Source organism: Diadema setosum, chromosome 2, assembly GCF_964275005.1.
Source record: "Diadema setosum chromosome 2, eeDiaSeto1, whole genome shotgun sequence".
In the NCBI taxonomy this organism is placed as follows: Eukaryota; Metazoa; Echinodermata; class Echinoidea; order Diadematoida; family Diadematidae; genus Diadema; species Diadema setosum.
In genome coordinates this window covers 16464012-16488537 of record NC_092686.1, presented here as the reverse complement: position 1 = coordinate 16488537, position 24526 = coordinate 16464012, and the positions used below count along the sequence as shown (strand labels likewise).

General features: G+C 38.6%; 2 protein-coding genes across 3 annotated transcripts; both read left to right on the top strand.

Annotated features, from left to right (window-relative positions):
• The first annotated feature begins 1458 nt into the window (after positions 1-1458).
• LOC140240341 (3-hydroxyacyl-CoA dehydrogenase type-2-like) lies at positions 1459-24106 on the top strand. Its single transcript, XM_072320110.1, has 4 exons — positions 1459-1621; positions 5072-5236; positions 6880-7282; positions 22592-24106. Exons 1-4 carry the CDS (start codon positions 1598-1600, stop codon positions 22780-22782), a joined length of 783 nt encoding a protein of 260 aa, XP_072176211.1. The 5' UTR covers positions 1459-1597; the 3' UTR covers positions 22783-24106.
• On the top strand, positions 8492-15988 carry LOC140246188 (uncharacterized). Of its 2 annotated transcripts, none has more exons than XM_072325632.1 (5): positions 8492-9225; positions 11027-13673; positions 14131-14341; positions 14631-14718; positions 15178-15988. In XM_072325632.1, exons 2-5 carry the CDS (start codon positions 11042-11044, stop codon positions 15394-15396), a joined length of 3150 nt encoding a protein of 1049 aa, XP_072181733.1. In that variant the 5' UTR covers positions 8492-9225; positions 11027-11041; the 3' UTR covers positions 15397-15988. The 2 variants fall into 2 exon arrangements, with proteins under 2 accessions (XP_072181733.1, XP_072181732.1); XM_072325631.1 differs by having other exon boundaries at positions 8492-9230.
• Positions 24107-24526: the final 420 nt, after the last annotated feature.

Genomic DNA, 24526 nt, shown 5'->3' with positions numbered 1-24526 from the left:
GGAGGGGAGGGGGATTACTTGACTTTGACACCCCCGCCCCTCCGTGGTGGCAGTCCCCACCCTCATCCTCATGCACTCTATTCAAACAACAACAACAAAAGCAACAACCAAGCACATGTACAAACACACAACAAACAAACAAAATCCGTTTCGCGGCCCCTATAGCTGTTGATTATAACATTGGTTCATTGCATGTATCAATGGAGAAACGAAACACAGAACTTGAATTTAATTTTTAGTTTTGTATAAATATATTTCATTTAAACAGTCATGTTAATTTTAGAATCGACTGCCAAGTTTTCAGGCTTTTTTTAATACAAATTAATCTGAAACAAAATATTAAAAAGAGAATTGCTGAAAAGAAGGTAAAGTGAGTATCCACTTAAAGAAGTGGGCCATACAAATTGGATCTCATTGATGAGGTTATAATATTTAGGCCTATGTAATTATGCGTATAATTTCATTCGTGTCTCCAATCTCCTCTGTTTCCTGACTAATCAGTGCGCGTGGGTGCTCTCTAGACAAGATTCTGTCCAATGTCATTATTTGTTTGGCAGTGCAACAAATTTGCCCGGTGCAAGATTGCCTTTACCAATATGTACTTTTGATGCCCAATGAATGTTATGACATATTTTACTAGTTGACTCATTGTGTTTTTTTTTTTTTACTAGTACACCATGTACATTCGCACAGTACTGCTGGCTCTTGCCCGATTATTATAGGGCTCACACTTGTGAATGAAACGAATGTCCGAGACCCCTTCACAAATTAATACCAAAGATACCAAAATAAATGAAGAAAAAAATAATTAAATATCAATAACACAGTTTGGCAAAAAAACAAAAACACCCCTGAATAGTTGTAGATATTGAGTATGAATTCCTCTACAAACTGCATTTTGGTTGGAAGATGAAAGCTTTTCTCATGGAATTTGAGGGAACTATTTTATTGGGTGCATGTTCAGAAAATGGGTGATTTTTTTAGTGCAAAGAACTCGTAGTCTGGCTTTGTGGACCCTTGGACAGAGTTTGAGCCGAAGAACCCGCCTTGGAAATTTGATGGATGAAAGGGTATATCTCACTTATCCAGATTAGTGAAGATGAAACACCTAATTTCTCCCAGCTATTTTACAGAATTTTTTGAAGTGGGAATTATCTACCCGTGTTAGCGCCCGCAAGCTTGGAACACCATCAGAGGAGGAAAAAGGAATCGCGCCATCTATTGACGGGCAGCAAAAACACGCATGCACGCCATGCGCCAGACGAGTACGAGCCACCGCAGCTGAAATCGGATCGGGTCGTGGCTAGGCCTATGTGGGGGCTGCGCCGGGCTACTGAACTAGAGCGGCTAGGCTGCTTGCGAATTGTCTGCGCCTCTAGAGCTCTAGCGCCTGTATCAGTAGACCGGCCCGTATCGCGCGCAGTAAACCGATGGTACGGTGCAGTGACATACTGAGTAGGCCCTAGTGACGATCTCGAAGACGACGCGACTCTAAGCCGCCTAGTAATAGCTGGGCAGGACGATAAAAATACTTGAAGATCAAGTTAAACCTACATTTCGCTGGGCAGAGAACAAGCACGGAGACTGCTTTGGCGCAATGGCTACAATTCGAGGTGTAAAGGTATGTACAGTAGACCACTATCACTATGTGTAATTTTCAAGGTATTCCAGGGCAGGGGTAGTACTTGACCGACCAGTCTGTCTAATTCCGCGAAAAACTTCTCATTTATAATGATGACATTTGCTGGGTCAGTTTTTCGGAAAAAAAAAAAACTGACCCAGCAAATGTCATCATTATAAATGAAAAGTTTTTCGCGGAATTAGACAGACTTGTCGGTCAAGGGTAGTACCGACGTACTGTCACTGACACTGACTGGTTCACTCACTGGGTTATGATAGGCAGAGACACGGTCGGTCCCACACTCCCAAGTTTGTGTCGGTCAGTCACACAATTCAGGTAATTGCATGATGACCGTGATGTGAACAATTGCAGGAAAAATGAGCTTACAAGAATGATATCCAGTAATTTTCGTAATGCATCTTTTATACACTCCCCCCCCCCCAAAAAAAAAAGGAAGGAAGAAAAAACAACCAACACTTCAACAATAAGTGTTCAACTTCAACTTTTTTATTCATTTTGTAACCAACCTTGGCCTTGTCACGACTCACGTTAGATAAACTTTACCTGACGTCTAGAAGGTTCTAACACTAGTAATTTAACAGTTAGTCTACCGGTACATGAATCACACTTTTTCAGACACAGAATTTTACAAACAAAAATTTACAAGACTTGACAAACGTAGAATCCATGCCTAGTTGGACCTACTAAATTTACTCACCGACGGCTTTTTGATGGAATACTCGAGTATCTTAGTCGACTTAATTAGAAAATATTTTTCAGTTTCAACTTAAATTCATTTCACTATGGCAGAAAGTATGACAAATTCATATTACGGCAGGCTCAGATTGTTGACTCATATTGTACGTGCAGAATTCTCAGCGACAGATGCAAGTGACGTACGGTACTGTGCACTGGTGCAAGCTCATCATTTTAACCCACCGCCTGTTCTCCATTAAATGCATGTAAATCTATAGTGAATGGCCGTTAAGACATGTTAACATCAATAATGTGTACATAGTGCATAAACTAATAAGGATTTTCTTCAATTCTTTTTCTCCCGTTTCCTCGGGTTATTTGACTGTAACCACCTCATTTCTCTTGCTTTGTATAAATGTTTGAATATTCCAGATTATTACCTATACGAGGTAGTTTTGCGAGGCAATTACAGTTGGTATTTTGTAGGGTCGGGAGTTCAGCGGGCGATATTAGAGCATATCACGAGCATCCGGGTTTTTACATATACAGTGGACTCCCGTTATAACGAAATCTTCGGGACCGGCAGTTTTCTTTCGATATGTCGGAATTTTGTTATAACCGAGCAAATAAACAATCTAGAAATACATGGAGTGGATGACATTGCAGCCCAAATTTTTACTTTGTTTTATAACCAGAATTTTGTTATAACCGCGTTCGTTATAATGGGAGTGCACTGTAAAACAGGGAGGTGGGAAGAGAAGGAGTGGAATCTAACCTCCCTGCTTTACATGTAAACATTCCGGTCGACTTCGAAGAGAAAACATTCAAGGAGGTCGCTGCGTGTCGATTACACGCACCGCAGAAGAACGCCGATAAATCAACTCATACAAGGTCGACCACTTCCAGCAGCAAACAATGACTAGTCCATTAGTGCTCAATCACAGTGATCAATAGTTATTACAACTCACCAAATTGAAAAAAAAAGCAAAAATAAAGTGTAAAAGTGTTCAGATGTTTGAAGTTCGCCTGTTACAACTACATATATGTATCTTTGAAGTTGGAGTTGAATGATATACATGTATGAACAATTTGTCAATTATTCGACATGTTGGTGATGATCTACAGGTAGTCAAATGTCGCTTGATCTATATCATAGTGTATAGCCGTATTCACATATTTTCCTAATTTAACTAGGGGATAGGTAATAATTATGATATTGACTGGCCTTGAGGGAGATACCAGAAAATATTGCCCACACTGAAAGAATATTGCCCTCGTCTTCAACTCGGGCAATATTCTTTCAGTTTGGGCAATATTTTCTGGTATCTCCCTCGAGGCCAGTCAATATTATATAAATATTGTGCCCCATCCCTTACATATTGTATACTTTTGATTTTATGTGCAAGAAAGCCATTGTGTGACAGAAATACAAAAAGTACAAATACAATGATGTGATGTGACAAAAAGATCATACAAAAAGTAAGAAGTGGAGATCTATGTCATACTGAGAGTCATAGTCCTCGTTGTCGGGTCAAGATCCCACACAGTTTTACACATTAAATGTACAACGCAGGCGGATCCAAGAATTCTGGAAAAATGAGAAATGACGACTCTTAACACATAAGTAAGCTTACACATATCCACACCACACAGAATTACCAGAGCATACAAGACTAGGCTGGTCAATCTTCATAAACCATTCTAATGTTTTACAATGGCATAAATAGTTTAATTCATTTCAAATTGTCAGAAAGCTATTTTTCATTATCATTATTATTATTATTGTTATCATTATTATTATTATTATTGTCATTATTATTATCATTATTATTATTATTATTATTATTATTATCATTATTATTATGCATTCAACTTCAAACCTAGAGAATTTTGGACTGTTGGTTGCTAATTATATCAACAGGCAGGTGGTCCCATTCTTTATTACAAGTGGTTTGTAAAGATTTTGAAGGAATATTAGTTCTAACATGGAGGTTGATGGAGGATGTTTCTTTGACTTTTAGTTTTAAGTATGAATCTATGAGTTATGGGCAAATAAGTCTTCACTGACAAAATTGCAGACTAGATTGCTAAACAGAAAGTCTGGGTATAGATTCTAGACATTCCAAGACATTCCCACTAAAAGTTAGTGTCCCCCTCCTGGGTTTTCCAAATAGAATATTGGATTTCTTCTTTTCTTTGTCTTTAAAGAGTTTTATACATAAGCCTACCATGAAGTTTAACTTGTGCAGGTAGGTACATTGGCCACTTCACTGGCTTAGCACCCCACACTTTACGATGAATGAATGAAGTGGGATCTTTTTACGTAATGGTTGTGACTCTCACACACACTGGCAGGACCTCCATCTAATGTCCTATCTTCTAATGTTACCAGAGGGACAGTATGACTACACATAACATTGCGCAGGTAGACTCGGGAATTGAACCAAAGTCATTTTGGCTTGGGATTGGGGGGGGGGGGGGGGACAGACATGCTACCAACTGTGAAGCAAATTACCACCCTTGGAATACTACATAGAGCTCCACCCCACCCCTTCCCCCCCCCCCCCCACCTTTATAAAAAGGTGGGTTTTATGGTGGGGTGCAAAAGAAACTCTGCCTCTTATTGTCCATCACGGCTGTGTCCAGTCTTTACCCCAATGTATCAAAATTTTGTTTGTCGTGCCTCACTGTTGAACCAAATGAGCAAAAGAAATTTACACTCTATCCTTGTCAAATGTTTATTTCCTGTGTAAGGGTCTTGTTGGACTAGTTACTGGTGGGGCCTCTGGTCTTGGCAGAGCCACGGCAGAGAGATTAGTAAGAAGTGAAGCTCGAGTCGTCATCGCAGATCTGCCAAATTCCCCTGGGGAAGATGTTGCCAAGGGCCTTGGAGCAGATTGCAAATTTTCAGCGACAGATGTGAGTACACATACATACAATCTGTAATGTGTGTAATTAACATGTCTGCAGGCTAGCATTCTGTATGTTGAATGCTGGAGTGATATTTTTGTTCATTTTGTTGCTCACATTGCTTTTTTTGTCACATTGCATTTGGATCTAATGCCAATTATCTGGATTAATGTAAGAGAAATGTCATACACTGTAGAGCATGTATAAATTCAAATTTAATGTAAATTTCATTGAAATTAAAGGGTGTGTACAGTTCTGTTCGAGGTGAGGATTTAGCTTTTAATGTTTTGCGAGATATTCAGAAACCGCTCTATGAGATGTCAAAGAGTATGCAATTCTAAGGGGTATCAAAAGTTTACTTGATGAAAATCGGTTTTGAAATGGCTAGGTGAGGGCTTCAAAACTTCTACACAGAATTTTGACCTTTGACTTCTTTGACCTTTGACCTTGATTTTTGACCTATATTGTACATTGGCTACAAAATGCTCCTCCTTTGCCATTTCTAACCCGATTTCGATTCCGTTTTCTTTATGTGATGGCACTAGGTGAGGGCTTCAAAACTTCTACACAGAATTTTGGCCTTTGACTTCTTTGACCTTTGACCTTGATTTTTGACCTATATTGTACATTGGCTACAAAATGCTACTCCTTCGCCATTTCTATCAAAACCCGATTTCGATTCCGTTTGCTTTTTGTGATGGCACTAGGTGAGGGCTTCAAAACTTCTACACAGAATTTTGACCTTTGACTTCTTTGACCTTTGACCTTGATTTTTTACCGATATTAACATTTTGCTACTAAATGCTACTTCCGGCGGGGACACATTTTACGCACCGCGTAATTTCTACTTTTCCTTGTTTGATATTGCAGTATCCTTCAGATCACATATCAACGTAGGTGTGGAGGCCATATTTACACTTACAGACCTGAATAGGATAATTTATGGACAGGAAATAAGGCTGTTCAATGAAAATACAGAATGGGTTGAAGGGCAAAGAATTAGCATAACTCTTCCATTTCCCCATGCATTGTGTGTATTCTTAACTATTTGTGTTCAAATAATAGGCTATGATTGGACATTATAACTAAATTATAGTCAACAAATGCTGCAGGATAATTACAGAAACCTATGGCGAGAATTTGATTCTGTGTGTGGAATTATGAGTAGACATCATAACACTGCATCTTCAAATTTCCACGTCTCTGTACTGCTTCAGATAATTTCAATGTTGAACCTGCTTTTATTGTTCTTCAGTCTAGTTTTGTAAACAGAACAAATTGTACACACTGAAGAGAACTCCCTTTACTTTACCCGTGGAATGACAGGAGAACAAAGAATCTCTGGTAATATACAACGTACATGGTATTCAGGATATTATGCCCTGATGGAATTTATGCGATGTTTGACCTATTCAGGTGGGGATTTCTGTTCTATTCAATGTATCACCAACCCTTTTAGTATTTTAATATTCATACATCATTTAATTGATAGCCAAAGGATATCCTCCTATACCTTGATAGTTTCACCAGAACTGAATGTATAGTGTACTAATGTAACAAAATAAGAGAGCTGTTAATTTCCCACACAATGTGCAATACAACTTTTAGTATGAGTATTGAGGCCAGATGTTGTTACGTAATTTTCTTGTCAGGTGACTTCAGTTGATGATGTTACAGCAGCCATCAGCACAGCCAAGGAAGCCTTTGGGAAACTGGATGTCGCTGTGAATTGTGCAGGAATTGGTATAGCTGTGAAAACGTACAACTTCAATAAGGATAGAGCGCACCCACTTGATGAGTTCCAGAGGGTGCTCATGGTCAACGCCGCCGGCACTTTCAATGTGATTCGTCTTGCAGCGGGGGCTATGGGCCAGAATGAACCCAATGAGGATGGCGAGAGAGGAGTCATTGTTAATACAGCCAGTGTGGCAGCTTATGATGGTCAGATGGGTCAAGCAGCGTACTCGGCGTCCAAGGGAGCCATTGTCGGCATGACTCTCCCGATCGCACGAGACTTGTCTTCTCAAGGCATTCGGGTGTGCACAGTGGCACCAGGTATGTTATTCATATTCAGACAGGAGAATGTGTTCACACTCTCAATTCTTATTGTCCCCGCCGAACGAGTTCGAGCAGGGGACTATGGAACGGGCTCCGTACGTGTGTGTGTCTGTGTGTCCGTCTGTGCGTCCGTGTGTGATCAAAATGTTCAATTTGCTACTTCTCTGTCATTTAGGAGCCAATTTTGATTCTATTTGCTTTATATGATAGCACTACATGGGAGCTTTGAAACTTCTACACAGAATTTTATTTGTGACCTTTGACCTTGACCTTTGACCTATATTGTACATTTTGCTTCAAAATGCTACTCCTTTGCCATTTTTAACCCGATTTCGATTCCGTTTGCTTTATGTGATGGCACTAGGTGAGGGCTTTAAAACTTCTACACAGAATTTTGACCTTTGACTTCTTTAACCTTTGACCTTGATTTTTGACCTATATTGTACATTTTGCTACAAAATGCTACTCCTTTGCCATTTCTAACCCGATTTCGATTCCATTTGCTTTATGTGATGGCACTAGGTGAGGGCTTCAAAACTTCTACACAGAATTTTGACCTTTGACTTCTTTGACCTTTGACCTTGATTTTTTACCTATATTGTACATTTTGCTACAAAATGCTACTCCTTCGCCATTTCTAACCCGATTTTGATTCCGTTTGCTTTATGTGATGGCACTAGGTGAGGGCTTCAAAACTTCTACACAGAATTTTGACCTTTGACTTCTTTTGACCTGTATTGTACATTTTGCTACAAAATGCTACTCCTTCGCCATTTCTAACCCGATTTCACTTCCGTTTGCTTTATGTGATGGCACTAGGTGAGGGCTTCAAAAGTTCTGCACAGAATTTTGACCTTTGACTTCTTTGACCTCTGACCTTGATTTTTGACCTACAGTCAACTCCGGATACCTCGAATTCGTCGGGACTGAAGAAAATGGTTCGAGGTACGTGAAATTCGAGGTACGCGAAATTCGAGGTACGCGTACGCACGTCAAATTTTCTTCGACTTATCCGACGTTTATTGATTTTCAACATGGTATCTGTTATAGTGCCTACCGATTGTTTGCAAGCTTATCAACTGGAATTGAATCGATATGGCTATTTCCATAAAATAGGAACCCATTGGCTGTGTTTGGTGTCCCTGCATTTATATCAATGTTTTATTCACTACAATGCTACTAATTTGAGTTTCCTTAGGTAGTATGTGTGCACTGTGTTTCATAATGTCCGTATACAAGTTTTGGGGCACGGAAAAAATTATAATTGGCTTGCCACGAGCAAGAAGTATGGTTGTTGCATTAGGTTTTTCCTAATGTCGGCGTGACATTTTTTACATTAAATTTTAATACATTGTTTGTGTATTTAAAAGTCCTTTTTTTTAATTTATTTTTATTGGAAGTAATGTCTATCAACAATTGTTTAAAATGCTATGCAACTTTTCCACAAATCGGGTGCTAATTTGCTTTCCAAAATATTGGACTTTTAGCCTCACGACGTAAGCGTTGGTGTCCCCGTCCTCACGTATGATAGGTATTGCTTTGGTGAAATATTACTAAGCAAAAACATGTTTTTTGCCGGCAAATATTTCATTTTTTAGCATTAATGAACGAAAATGTAATTTTCATCACATTTTTTTTGTATAATAAGTACAATACATCGTAATTTCTTGAGTTTCTTGGATGACGCGTTCATATTGTGTCCCTTCGATATCCTAACGTCGGTCACGAGTTTATTACTCCGCCAAGCACACTCCCAATAAATTCATGAACGAAATGTACCCTACGTCATATCTCAGGCCCGATCTACGTCATATATCAGGCTCGATGAAAGTAGATCTTTTCAGCGCGCTACAAACCACGATGTGTACTCTGTGTCCCTCCCTAACGTCGGTGGCACTTTCACTGCAAATTACGCCGGAATCATCATCGAGCTCTCAAAAGTAATGTAAGCACGATTTTCTGTAGATTTTAAACATTATGATTATGAATTTTTATTGTTTCGATTATTACGAAAAGCGTAAAATATCGGGACAGTTTTGTGCTCGGTGGTGAAACCTTCACACATGCAATGTTGCTGTTAATGGGAAACCATATTCACCGTGTCCCCGCTAACGAAGTACGAGTATTGACGATGAAAACACTCCGTCTTTCATTGTAGCGGCATAATTTTGCAAGCAACACCTGTCGCAATTACTACTTGCAAATACCGTATCGTTTCATATCCAATATTATGCTTAGATTGCCGTAATCAACATGGTAATACTAGTCATTTGTGGAGCACTGTACACCCAACGTTAGCATGACGACGGGGACGCCTTGAAGTGCAGTGTCCCTTATGCGTCGTGCCGCGTTAGTCCCACATGTGTTAAATGGTGTATTGTGTATGTGAGTTCGTATTTTCAAGTCTTAACTTGCGATATTGGCGGTAATTTTCTGCACTTGAAAATGATAAATCTGACCATCAAAGTGTCATAGGAGATTCAGAAATAATATTTGTGTTTTTAAGTGGATTTAAAGAGGGATACTTGGTCAAAAAGTGGCAAATTTAGCAGCTGGAAACATAGCTATGTGACCCATTCAGTCACAGAATAATCCCCTGAACTCTGGGGTTGGAAGATGGCAGGCGTGGTGTCCAGTTCCCTGGCTGGGGTAGTGGTTTTATGAAGAACTTTGTTACTAAATATTTCCCAAGTAGTGTACTCTATCTAATAAATTCTGATTAGGTAGGCCTAACCATTTCAAAGATTTTGAATAAGATAAGTGTAATATTCTAAGCAAGTTTGGGTGAAAGTGAAATGGAGAATAGACACTAAAACTTTAGTTTATGCTGGTCTACATTTTCCTTTTTTTTTTTTGTTTTGAAGTACCGGGTTTGGGAATCAATTATGCATTCCTAAGAGGATAATATATTTGAGACTACCATGAAGTTTTAAATGTCCAGAAATTAACTCTTGGTTGCATAGGCAGTGATCCGGTGTGGTGTTACCTTACCCACCCCCATAGGCGGCGGAAGCGGGGGGGGGGGGGGGGGGGGGGGGGGGGGGGGGGATGGGGGGGGGGGTTGCGTCCCCCCCAAATTTTTTTGGGTGATAAAAATTTTTTTGGGTGATAAAAATTTTTTTATTGAAACCCCCAACAGACAACAATCGGGGGCAATTTTTTTTTCCTGGATCCCCCTCTTAATTTTGGTTGATAACCTTTTTTTTTTGCTTGTCAAATTTTTTTCCGCCGCGTCCCCCCCTAAATTTTTTTGCTTCCGCCGCCAATGCCCACCCCCTCATGGGAGGGGGTTATCCCCCTTGATTTTTTGAGCTTAATTTTCCAGAATTTGCCAGCACTTTTGATAAATTTTACAGACACTGAAAATGTACTGAACACTTTTCTTTATAAACACTTGAACATTTTTGTCTGGAAACATATATAGCTGAAATTATGTTATGATACCAAAAGTTTAGGGTTATTTCTAGAACACTTCATTAACACTTAAACAAATTTAATATGAAATCATAACCACTACCAATCCCTTTATACTTCATTTTTATTTAACTATTCACTTACCGTATTTACAGGGATGAGATTTCTCCGCGGATTTTGAGTCTGGGATTTTTTTTTTTTTTTTTTCCGCTCCCTCAGACAAGTGTTTCCTCTTTTTTGAAATTTCTGTTTCACACCTGATATTTTTTAAAATTATGCTTTAAACCATATTACGATTTATGAAGTCAATTCTTTTTCATTTAACAGGGTTCACTATTGAAGATGGCTCGCCAATTCAAAGAGAGAGGGGTGGCCTGCAGAGGCGAAGCAAAAAGGTCACCACGCAAAGGCAAAAGGTCACCGTGCAAAAGCAAAGTGAAAGAAACTAAAAAAAAAATCAAACTGCCCTTTGCTCTCCGCATTCGATGCCAAAATCGAGAGGATAGTGGTCAATCAAGTGGGGCCAGTCAGACAAAGAGAAAAAGTAGAAGTGCCAGTACAAGTTGGAGACATAAACTGAAGCAAAATGACCCCCAAAAATACCAAAAAGTGCAACAAAGTGGAAAGTTGTACAGCCAGATGTACCGCCTAAACATGGCATTGGCCGAAAAGACTTTAAGAAAAAGAAACCTCAAATCAGAGGAAAGAGAAGAAGCTGAAGAGTGGCTAGAGAAAAAGAAGAAGTACAATGAGAAAAGTAGAATCCGCCAGCGAAGATTTGCTGAGAAAAAGAAAAAAGAAAGGGAAGAGAACAAGAACAAGCCACACATTCCTGTGACGAGGAAACAAGCTGATAAAAAAAAAGAGTATGAAAGAAACAAAAAACGGAAGCAGCGTGAAGCATACTCAGTCGAAAGACATGAAGCAGTTAAAGCGAGGAGAAGAGAATTATACGCACAGAAGCGGCAATGTGAAAAAGATGTCATCTTACAGGAAAGAGAAAAGAAATTAAAAGCTGACGAGGAGCACCTTAGGGCAATGGAAGCGGAGATAAGAGAGAGAGAAAGGCAACTCCAACTGCATGAAAGAGATGGAGACATAGAGGCAAGAAAACGCCAAATGAAAGAATTTAAAGATGCTGAAGGGAACGATGTACGATCAAACCCAGCTAGACGACAGAGCTTGAAAAGGGCATTACATGCTTTACCCAGCAAGACATCACACTTTGTTGGTACTGTTGTTGACATTCTTAACAAAGCTTCTCCTACAAAACAAGCAGCCTTTACAGGAGCAGGTGTAAAACTTACCAAAACAGCGAGGAGACAGCCTAATCTTGAAGAGGTAGTCACTAAAGGACTGTCATCAAGGCTCAAAGAAGAAAAGAAAAGTCGGAAAATTCTAGCATCGACGCTTCACCTCATGAAAAAATACCGTCTGCAAAGACAGGCCTGTAAGCGGTTTGGTGTAAACAAGAAATTGATAAACAAGAAATTGTCAAAGCAAGGAAGGCCAAAGGTCAACTTGGAAACCGTAAAGCAGGTTCATGAGTTTTATGAAGTTAACTCGTCAGAAATGCCAGACAAGCGACTTGTAAGCAAAAAAACCAGAAAGCCTAGACGCATTATTGATACCTCCATTGCCATTTTACATGAACAATACAACAAGACCTATCCAGATCAACAAGTGTGCTCTTCCAGTTTCTATGCACTCAGACCTAAACATGTAAGCACCAAGAGACAGGCAAAATATCATGGCTGTCTTTGCGAATACTGCGAAAATCTGCAACTAAAATTGGAGGTACTAGCCAACGTGAAATTGAGAACAGTGTATGACGTTGCTAATGCAACTCTCTGTCCAAAGCCAAGTGCATCAGCATTTCATAGGCCAACCTGTTTGGAAAGAAAGTGTGGCAACTGTGGTATCCACAAACTGGACGATATATTTCATGACAAAGAGCCACATGAGGAAGTTGAATGGAAAGTTTGGAAAATGGTCAACCATACCTGTCACACCAAATCAAACAAGACAAAAGAAGTGAAGAAGCGTTCGCTTGTCACCGAGAAGGGCACTGTAGCTGATCTCATAAAGCAGCTTAAGGATGAAGCCAATGACATTGCTGTACATCTGTTCAATAAAGACTGGCAGCAACAGCAGTTCTCAAAACTGAAGACAAACCTACCAGAAGGAGCAGTGCTGAGCATTGTAGATTTCTCAGAAAATTACAAATGCGGTTTCCAGAGAGAAGTGCAAACTGCATACTATGCCCAAAATTCAGCTACTTTGCACCCAATGGTGAACTACTACAGGTGCGAGACTTGCCGTGAAGTTGTGCAAGAATCTTGCATTGTAATCAGTGATGACCTTCGGCATGATTATCATTTAGTGCATGCCATGCAAGCAAAAGTCTGTAAACACCTAGCAGAAAAGAGAGGGCTGAATATCAAAGTTATGTACAGATACTCCGATGGTTGTGCTAGCCAGTACAAATCGAAAGGACCTTTCTCAGATGTGAGTTACTTCACAGAAGATTTTGGCTTCCCAGTCATCCACAACTACTTCGGCAGCAGACATGGTAAAGGCCCGAGCGATGGAGAGGGTGCGGTCGTGAAATCTCAAGCGTCAACAGCAGTTCTAACTCGCAAGGTAGTAATCAGTGATGCAAAAGCGCTGTATGAGTTTTCCAAGAAGCATCTAGACAAGCAAAGCGAAGGCGGCCAATGTTGCAAGAAATTTCTGCGCACATCATTCTTTGTTTCACATGCAGAGGTTAATAGAGACAGGGAAAACAGATCTACAAAGTTGGTGAAAGGTTCAAGAAAGCTACACTGTGTTAAGACCGTGGAGAGTGGAGTAATTTCAACTCGAAATTTAACTTGTGTGTGTGACACCTGTCTACTTGGCCATGGAAACTGCAGAAACAATACCTATGTCGAGAACTGGAAGAAGGTGGACCTGAGAGCTGCAAATAAGCAAGGTAGGGGTCAGGGCCAGTATTCTGAAACTTTAAAAAAATATATACATCTACATCACTAAAAATGTTATTAGCAGATGAGATTGTCATGTTTTCCTAGGTTGCATAATGAATCCCAGTATACAGTATCTACAATTGTTTTATCTATATGTCACATTTTTTTTGTAAGTTTCAGCATATGGGCCTAGAATGTTTCATGAAGATATTTGCATGATGATTACTTAAATCACCCTGACCATGGTCTCATTTGAGGCTAGAAATTACTGCAGTTTGATTCAGATTTGACTCTTGCAGAGATTAAATCATGTCAATCCCATCTATACATTTAGGGAACAGATTCTCAAAGAGATCCTGTCACCTGAAAATTCCATTTGGGAGTTTAAAGAACACCTACAGCTATCTCATATTTTATAAGCAACATGTCATTCACTACAAACCCATGTAATGTCATCCCTCACAGGTATGAGACTGAGAGCAAATACCACTGCAGCCCCAGCTGACCCAACCAGTGACGTTCTCACAGCTGTTGTCCCAGATGATGTCACAGAAACACTAGAACCCCCCACAGCTGTTGTCTTACATGGTGCCGGTACGCCTGCCACAGCACATAGAGATGATCCCCCTGATACTATGAACATGACAGAACCACAGAGCTCTGATGATAGTGAGAGGTAAAACATTTATCATGTTGGGAAATATTTGGCCTGAAGGCGTATGAAAGTATCTATGTTTATCACAACAGGTAAAAACAAGAAATGGATATTTGTTGAATGTGCTGTACAATAATATTCATCTTGAAATTTAAAGCTCTTCATCAACACTAACATTTATTGATCTGGATATTTCAGAAATGTCCCATTTAAAATATTTATTTCATGTCTTCTATCATGAGATCTTAATAAATTCATTTGCAATATTAATCTTGGGATATTCTCTTTTTTTTTTCTTTATGCATTACAGGTACAAAGTTAATACCTATGTTGCAGTGCGTTTTGAAGTATGTGGCAAGAAGACGGATAGTACCAAAGGATTGGTTTACATGGCATTGGTAAGTTTGCTGGCTTGGTTTGTGGGTATTCTCTTACTCTTCTCTGATTGTAATTTTAAACATTCGGTATTTCAAGAAAAAAAAGTCAGAGCATTGAGGAAAGTAAACTGATACTTGCTGTACCAAGCTGTACACATATGCATTGTACTTGTGTTTCACATCATGTGGATAAACTATGTACCTTTGCAGTAGATTTACCCGTTATCTGAGACATCACCAAGTGGTACAGTGGAACCTCATTATAAAGAGGTCGGATATAACAAATCCCTCTTATAACAAGGTAATTTTGTTGGTCCCAGCTCTTCTTTGTTTTTTGCTTTTTACCCTGATGTAATGAGAAACCTATATAACAAGGTAATTTTCATGGTCCAAGGACCTCGTTGCAAAGAGGTTCCTCTGTATTGCATTTCTTACCTGTATAATTTACATTGTACTTGATTTTGTGCTTGATTTTTACAGATAACTGCTGTTAGAGGTGATGTCGTACAAGTCAAATTCCTGAAACGTACAACCGACGGTTTATACAGCTTCTCGCCGGAGCCAGAGGCTGCTCATCCGAAGTCAGACATAGTGGGAAAGCTGCCAGTACCAGTTATGCATCCTGTTGGCAGAAAATTTTTGTATGAATTTGATCAAACAGTGCTGTCAACCTTATCAGGAAAATATGGACTGGAGTAAATTGGACAAGTGGTGCACTGTACTATACTGAGAAGAACAAATTCTTCCAACATTTTATTTCTTGCATTTGCAGGCTGCTAGACCATCTGCCATAACACGCTCATATCGAGCAAGCATACACTGCACAGAATTTTTATTTCCAGGAGCAGTGACTGTTGATACTTTTTGCTTACATACTGGACTGTAGGTAGAATGGTTGCAACCTCAGCAATAAACGTGTAGGCCTCAGGTTTCAATTGGTGTGGCGTCAGAGTTTGTCATCTCATTCATTTTGCAAAAGCAACAGCAATAGGGACCTGAAAATGACATGTTAAGGCCGGGCCACACTAAGCGGTTTCATGCGACGCAATGCAACTGGACGTTTCCATGCCATTGTTTCAGTGTGACATGGCAGTTTTCCCTCGTTGCAATGCAGTTTTGTCGCGTTGGACCTCGGTGCAGACGATAGAACATGTTCTCTCGCAGTTGTCTGCCGTTGCGTCAGACAGGCAAACCGTCCAGCTGCGTTGGGTCACGTCGCGGCAGCTCAGTGTGGCCTGGCCATTACAAGGTCCCCCTCCCCTTGCTTTTACAAGTTATGTTAACAAGGTTCCACTGCATAAGTGTCTCATAATTGTGAATCAAAGGTACTGGGTAAGAGTTTGGGAGGGTAGAATCACTCTTACCCAGTACCTTTAAATTGTGGCAAGAACAGTTGCCCCACGACCAGCACTTTGCCTTGAACTAATAATAAACTTGTTTAAATGTATAATTTGCCATATTTTGAAGTTACTTCCAGGGTTGGTTCAATTACATTTTTAGTTACTTCCAATTATTTTTGGATTTTCCTGAATTAAATATTTTCCCTTTCATTTGCACACAATTACAGTAATTGCAATCAAATTTGAAAAAGTAATTAATCACACGAAAAATGAAATTGAACCCAACCCTGACTGTTTCTCTTTGAGAAGTGTTACAAGTTCAATTTTCTTATCAGAAAGAATCTACCTCATTTCTAAAGTGCCCTACTAATGTTGTGGAGATAGGCATCGTGCTCGTTTCGATCCCTTCCTTGATTAGTATGAGGCAGTTTACATCCAGGATCTTCCGTGAAAGTTCACTAAATGGTCTGTAAACATTCACAGAACAGCATGCGTGCTGTCGTCAGGTGGGAAATGTAAACCTTCAGCCTCAACACAACTTGTAAAACAACTTGTTAGTGAGAAACTATAAGGAATAACAACTTTTTCGTAAGAAGCTATAAATTAGAATTCAAACAAAATCATACTGAAAATGTATGTAAATTCAATTGAACAAATGTGGAAACAGCACATGCATAGTTTGTGTTGAATTCTATGGAGTACTGCAGGCTGAGCAAAATAAAACATTATGTGATGCTTGGAGGCCTCCTTTCGTCTTTGGTAGACACTTCATAGGTTCCTGGTAAGAATGAGTAATGTGGAACATTTGGTGTTAAGGCAATTTTTATGTAGTTTGTACATTGTTGGTAAATTTAAGAGTTCATTAAAGGGAGTGCATGGGGAGCTGGAAGTGAGAGTATGCCCATGTCGTAGCTGCCATCTTGTGCACCTGGCGAGTTTAGTCTCCTTTTTGCCCCAACCCCATGGAATGACCCAGATCTTAGATTTTTGAGATTTTTAAGAATTTGAATTTAAGAATTTGACAATTTTGAGAATTTGAAGATTTAAATATTTGGTGTCCTCCCAGAAGTTTGGAACCTCATTGTAGGTGACTTTGAGAGTGTTTCTATTGTTGAAAGTGTATCTCAATGAGTAGAATGTAAGTTTAAACTAAACATGATACTTATCACTCACTTGTAATCACCATTTTGGGCTTGTGGTCACTATGTAATTGTGGCAAGAACAGTTGCCCCACGACCAGCACTTTGCCTTGAACTAATAATAAATTTGTTTAAATGTATAATTTGCCATATTTTGAAGTTACTTCCAGGGTTGGTTCAATTACATTTTTAGTTACTTCCAATTATTTTTGGATTTTCCTGAATTAAATATTTTCCCTTTCATTTGCACACAATTACAGTAATTGCAATCGAATTTGAAAAAGTAATTAATCACACGAAAAATGAAATTGAACCCAACCCTGACTGTTTCTCTTTGAGAAGTGTTACAAGTTCAATTTTCTTATCAGAAAGAATCTACCTCATTTCTAAAGTGCCCTACTAATGTTGTGGAGATAGGCATCGTGCTCGTTTCGATCCCTTCCTTGATTAGTATGAGGCAGTTTACATCCAGGATCTTCCGTGAAAGTTCACTAAATGGTCTGTAAACATTCACAGAACAGCATGCGTGCTGTCGTCAGGTGGGAAATGTAAACCTTCAGCCTCAACACAACTTGTAAAACAACTTGTTAGTGAGAAACTATAAGGAATAACAACTTTTTCGTAAGAAGCTATAAATTAGAATTCAAACAAAATCATACTGAAAAGGTACGTAAATTCAATTGAACAAATGTGGAAACAGCACATGCATAGTTTGTGTTGAATTCTATGGAGTACTGCAGGCTGAGCAAAATAAAACAATATGTGATGCTTGGAGGCCTCCTTTCGTCTTTGGTAGACACTTCATAGGTTCCTGGTAAGAATGAGTAATGTGGAACATTTGGTGTTAAGGCAATTTTTATGTAGTTTGTACATTGTTGGTAAATTTAAGAGTTCATTAAAGGGAGTGCATGGGGAGCTGGAAGTGAGAGTATGCCCATGTCGTAGCTGCCATCTTGTGCACCTGGCGAGTTTAGTCTCCTTTTTGCCCCAACCCCATGGAATGACCCAGATCTTAGATTTTTGAGATTTTTAAGAATTTGAATTTAAGAATTTGACAATTTTGAGAATTTGAAGATTTAAATATTTGGTGTCCTCCCAGAAGTTTGGAACCTCATTGTATGTGACTTTGAGAGTGTTTCTATTGTTGAAAGTGTATCTCAATGAGTAGAATGTAAGTTTAAACTAAACATGATACTTATCACTCACTTGTAATCACCATTTTGGGCTTGTGGTCACTATGTAAGGGGGACACCATTTTTGGTGTCCCCCTTACGCGTGAAATTAGAATTACATCTTCGGGCAATAAAAATCAGGAATTTTATCTGACTTTGAGTAAGGAAGAGTGTTTCTATTGTTGAAAGTGTATCTCAATGAGTAGAGTGTAAGTTTAAACTAAACATGAATGATACTTATTACTCACTTGTAATCACCATTTCGAGCTTGTGGTCACTATGTAAGGGGGACACCATTTTTTGGTGTCCCCCTTACGCGTGAAATTAGAATGACATTTTCGGGCAATAAACATTTGTTGTGTATTTTTGCATGCAATTGTTTAAGAAGAAGATTCAGTGCTTCATATATTGTGTTTGAGATTAAATTATTCTTAAGAGTGGCAAGAATTGTTATGTCCACAGAGTTTCTTCTACCATATGTCTCAAAATTTCAAATTTTACAGTATAATGGGTAAGCTGTTGAGATTTTTTATTTTTTTTGTATTGAAATGATCCAAACAAAAAGTTGTTCAATGTGAAATGGCATCAAAAACAGACATGAAAACAGAAAAAAAAATTAGAAATGTATACCTCTTGAAACCAGTCTGACACATAAACACCTTGGGTTTGGTGTCCCCCTTACACGTGAAATCTGTTAGGAGCGTGCATGTTTTGGACCAGCCCCACTTTGATGAATTGTACAAAATGGTGAGAATTTTGTTATTTTCCAAAAATTAAGCTATATAGGAAATAAAAAATAATACTTTGATGAATTAATAAATGAATCTAGAATTTGACCCCTATGTCACACATTGAGGTCCTATTTTATGGAAATAGCCATATGTTATATGAATGAATTGAATGAAAATCGGAATTGAAATCAGAATATCAGAAATGAAGATTTTGGTGGCCCTATCGCGCCACCAAAAAAGTCGGATGTTTGCCTTTACTTTTGAAAATGAATAGCGGTAACAATCGGCTCCGTAAGATACTAAAATAAATATCGGATGTTTGCTCATACTTTTGGAAATGAAAAACGATAAGACTCAGCACCGTATGGTGCTAAAACTAATGTCAGATATTTGATTTTGCATTCGGAAATGATTAAGGACAACATTCGGCTCCGGAAGACGCTGAAATAAATGTCGAATATTTGCTTTGACGTTCGGAAATGAAAAACAATATTCAACTTCGTACGATGGTTAGATAAGTGTCGGATGTTTCCTTATACTTTCGAAAGGAAATAGCAATAACATTCGGCTCCGGAAGATGCTGAAATAAATGTCAGATGATCGCTTTTATGTTCGGAAGTTCCAATAACATTCTGCTCCATACGATGCTAAAATAACTGTCTGATGTTTGCTTTTAAATTTCGAAATGAATAACAGTAACATTCAGCTGCGTTCAATGGTAAAATTAATGTTTGATGTTTGCTTTGACGTTCGGAAATGAGTAACAATAACATTCAACTCCTTACGATGATAAAATAAATGCTGGATGTTTGCTTTTACGATCAAAAGTAAATGGCAATAACATTCAGCTCCGGAAGATGCTAAAATACATCTCGAATGATTGCTTTTACGTTTGGCATGTTTGAAAGTGAATAGCAGTAATATTCTGCCCCATATGATGCTAAAAAAAGTATTGGATATTTGCTATTACATTTCGAAATGAATAACAGTAGTATTCAGCTACGTTTGATGGTAAAATAAACGTCTGATGTCAGCTTCGACGTTCAAAAATGGAAAACAGTAACAGTCGGCTCCGTACGATGATAAAATAATATTGTCAGATGATTCATTTCACTTTCGGAAGTGGACAGCAGTAAAATTCGGCTCCGTACGATGATAAAACAAATGTCGTATGTTTGAAATGAATCACGGTAATATTCTGCTTCGTACGATGCAAAAATAAATGACAGATTGTTGCTTTTACATTTGGAAATGATAAACGGTATTAATCCGCTCAGTTAGATGCTGAAACAAATAGCGGATGTTTGCTTTCACGTTTGGAAATGGATAAGGATAGCATTCAGCTCCGTAAGATGCTAAAATGAATGTCTGTTGTTTGCTTTTACATTTAAAAATGATTAACGGTAATATTCGACTCCGTAAGGTGCTAACAGACTAATAAATGTTGGATGATTGCTTTTACAATAAGAAATGAATAACGGTAACTTTCGGTTCTTTACTGTTACAATGCTAAAACAAATGTCGGATGCTAACAGATGTTGGCAAACGCTCCCACTTTTTCATTTCAAACGTAAGTTTTGACCTCCTAAATTTTTAGGCATCAACTTTTATAATAATCTATACGCCTATTTGCTAAATCTTAAAACACAAAATAAGATGATTGGATTTTCTAATTTTAATTTCGAGTAAATTCCACCACCAAAAAATAAAGATCAGTGATACTGGTGGCCCGATAAAAGTTAGTGTGGAGCCCTGTCTATTCTATTCTTTATCATGCTCGGCCTATACTTCCACATCATGTTCCACAATATTTTCATAATCGCATTGCTGGAAAAAAAAATCAGTGCTTGCGTTCTCGGGGAAGAATAAAATGAAACATACTTCGTGAAAGGCAAAAAAAAAAAAGTTAAAAAAGGCACTACGCAGGAGATTGATGTTTGGACAGTGGACCGTGATTAATGCCAAAGATATAACTGTCAACACCCAACACCTACGCAGGTGCGCCACGACGGTTTAGAAATCTACGCGCGCGGTATGACTATCATGATCAAGAATTAAAACACAGTGGTTAAAGAAAAGAAGATGATGGGCAGAGCGTAGTGCTATCGTAAGCACTCCATTGGCAAGGGTGCTATGTGCATACCGTGTAGGTAGGTGTTGGGGATTTTTCTTGTCAGCTGTGTACCGGGTATTTCTTTGGGCGCGCGATTGTTCTGGTCGGGAATTTACAGTCGAGTGTGAAAAGATTTGTGACATGTCTTCTTCGCTGTCCACACGCGCTTAATCGGAGATGCTGAGTGATGTTGCAATTCGATTCGAGCTACATGCTGGGAAAAAACAATAAGTTAATTAAGATCGGGACAGTAGATTTCACTTCGAGGTAACCGAACTTCGAGTTATTTCTTCGAGCTGCGCGAATTTTAATACACGGAAACTCCATAGGAACAATCGGGACTTTCATTTTGCCCCCGAGGTAAGTGATATTCGGCTTATCCGACGTCGAGGTATCCGAAGTTGACTGTATATTGTACATTGGCTACAAAATGCTACTCCTTCGCCATTTGTAACCCGATTTCGATTCTGTTTGCTTTATGTGATGGCACTAGGTGAGGGCTTCAAAACTTCTACACAGAATTTTGACCTTTGACTTCTTTGACCTTTGACCTTGATTTTTTACCTATATTGTACATTTTGCTACTAAATGCTACTTCCGGCGGGGACATATATTACGCACCGTGTAATTTCTACTTTTCCTTGTTCTTCATTTTTTACCCATTTTCTGTCATCAAAACATTTGGCTGTGCTAGAATTCCTATTTCTTTCTCTCTCCCTCTGTCCCAATTTTATTTAAAGCACGATTAATTGGGATTGTTAACAATTGCACAGTATGCTATTTTACTCCTACTTTCCACGTCTTGTAGGAAATCAACTTTGCTTTCACCGCACATAGCTTCCACTGAAATGCTCTTGCTAGTACATGGAAATAGACAAATCTATGTCTCAGTCATTAAAATGAATCATGGGAAATACATTTCGCATCATCTTGCTTTACTTAAGGAATGGTTCAGTAGAAAATATTGCCATTGAATCATGATCAGCAATGTTTCAGATGTTTTAGAGTTTATTAACATACAATGACAATTATGAAAAGTGAAAATTCTATTCCTGGAAAAAAGAAAACCTGAAACATTTGCTCATGAGTTCGTGGATACCTTAAGCCAAACTGCAACATGAATTATTCTGCTCTATTTTTGGCAACCTAGTAGTTGTAAACACATTTGATCAATTCTATCTTTTGTTTTATCATCATTTCATATCACACTTTTCAACATCATGTCATCAAGGATCATTGTGTGCTATAGATAATTATGGCTGTTGTAAGCTGCTTTTTGCCGACATAAAACAAAGAAAATCTTTGCCTAACTTGTAGGAGTGAATAATAATAGTACACATCAAGTCACTTTTAATCACATTTAACACTTGTAAATTTATCTATCATTATTTTTTTGCAGGTCTTTTCGACACACCTCTCTTGGCCTCTTTACCAGAGAAAGTTAGGGCCTTCCTTGCCCGCACGGTTCCTTTCCCAAGCAGACTTGGGGCTCCCGATGAATATGCTCACATGGTTCTATCAATCATCCAAAACCCAATGATGAATGGAGAGGTCATACGCATTGATGGAGCCCTCCGAATGCAGCCATGAAAAGCCTCGACCATTGCGACCCGACCATCATCTGGCTTAGAGCTTTTTATAATATCAATTTTGACATCGATGACATGAACTGAAATTTTGTTGCGCAATCAGACCTCATCTCAGACATGGCTGTATAATGCACTGGTTGATGAGTTCCATAAAATCATGTGGCATTGATAAGTATTCAAGTGTGATCTATTTTTAAAGAAAATCATAGCCCGTGATTGTACTTTGCCAGAGAGTTGGTCTATCTGTTTATTGTCCGTTTCCATAGGAAATTATGATTATAATAAGGTTATAAATGAATTTAGATGAAATTTTCAGGAAAAGGTGATGACACAAGGAACAGATGATTAAATTTTGGTGGTGATCCAGATCACCATTATTTATTTTTAAACATTTTTAAAGATCTTTTTATTATTAGGAAATGGGGCCAACATATGAGGGAATTCAAGCGGTGTCATATTTCAGGTGTGCTTACATGTACAGAATGTGTGCTCAATGTGCAGCAAGAGGCTATTAAATGTAGAGACACTAGAAAGGATTCTTCATCATTGTGATATTTGGACTGTTTTTAGGACAATACTTGGACTGTTTTTAGCACAATATTGATATACATTGTGTATATATGGGTGGAAATGAACTGCTTGCATTGGTGGAGGTCTGACTCTCTCGAGTGCTTTCCTAGTTGTTAAGGTACATGTATGTTTTAACAGAATTTCATCCCACTGCACAAAAATGTAATGTTTTTATGGTATGCAACTTATTTCAGAAGTCTCAAAAGAGACTACAGTACAATGTATTTGAGTAATAATATGAGAGATGCCCCTCGTGTAATCCAGCAAATGCATTCTCATTTATTCCAGCTTTTGGAGTAACCCCTGCAAGGTCCCAGGATTCTTTTCTGGACTACATGTAATTTCTTTTTCTCTTGGATACTGTCCTTTCTTGCAATTCTTGCGTATTCTTTCGGTAAGCATGATTTCGTGTGATGGACTGGATGTTTCCTCTATGTTTCCAGTCATATTCAGCAAACAATTGATAGAATAAGCCTGAGAGAATCCCTGCAATGATAGATAGATTGTATGTTTGTAAGATGAAGTCTCTTGTTTGCATCTTTGTGTGCATTCTCTGCTTATTTGTGGACATAGAGGGAAATAAATGTCCAATTATATATTTAAAAAATCAGCAATAAATAAAGCAACACAAACCCACGAGAGGGTATTTATCTCCAGATTGGACATAATGTTTGCTTTATTTGTGTATGTGCAGTCAACCTTGAACAAGTTGAATCCATTTGGACTGAAGAAATGGTTTGGACTTTGAGAAGATTTGACATATGAGGGATAAATCAATAGAATATAAAGAGAAGAGGACTCGAAAAGACCTTCAACTTATGCGATTATTCGACTTATGCAAGGTTTACTTCACCTGTTGAGGATGAGTCTTGAGTATACTTGGGCAAGTGCCTATGGGAAATGCGTGTTGAAGCAAAATCAGCCCATCCTCAATGGGTTAAGCAAGGTCAACTGTGTAGGTGTGTATGTATAATGTTTCTCAAAATACACAAATCATCACTTTCATATCTTCAGACATGCACACACTCACTTTCTTTATACAGTAGTGTATTATGTTGTATATCAAACTTCTCTTACTCCATTCATGTTGAAGAATGACACACACCTCTTGCACTGCATTTCTCTGATTTTTAGTAGTCAGTAGAACTGTGTGCATTCAGTATCTGAGTGCCACT

Coding starts and splice junctions, on each gene's coding strand:
- LOC140246188 (XM_072325632.1), top strand. CDS start 11,042: ATGGCTCGCCAATTCAAAGAGAGAGGGGTGGCCTGCAGAGGCGAAGCA. Junction 13,674..14,130: donor GAGAGCTGCAAATAAGCAAG/GTAGGGGTCAGG, acceptor CATCCCTCACAG/GTATGAGACTGAGAGCAAAT. Junction 14,719..15,177: donor GATTGGTTTACATGGCATTG/GTAAGTTTGCTG, acceptor TGATTTTTACAG/ATAACTGCTGTTAGAGGTGA.
- LOC140240341 (XM_072320110.1), top strand. CDS start 1,598: ATGGCTACAATTCGAGGTGTAAAG. Junction 5,237..6,879: donor GCAAATTTTCAGCGACAGAT/GTGAGTACACAT, acceptor TTTTCTTGTCAG/GTGACTTCAGTTGATGATGT. Junction 7,283..22,591: donor GGTGTGCACAGTGGCACCAG/GTATGTTATTCA, acceptor ATTTTTTTGCAG/GTCTTTTCGACACACCTCTC.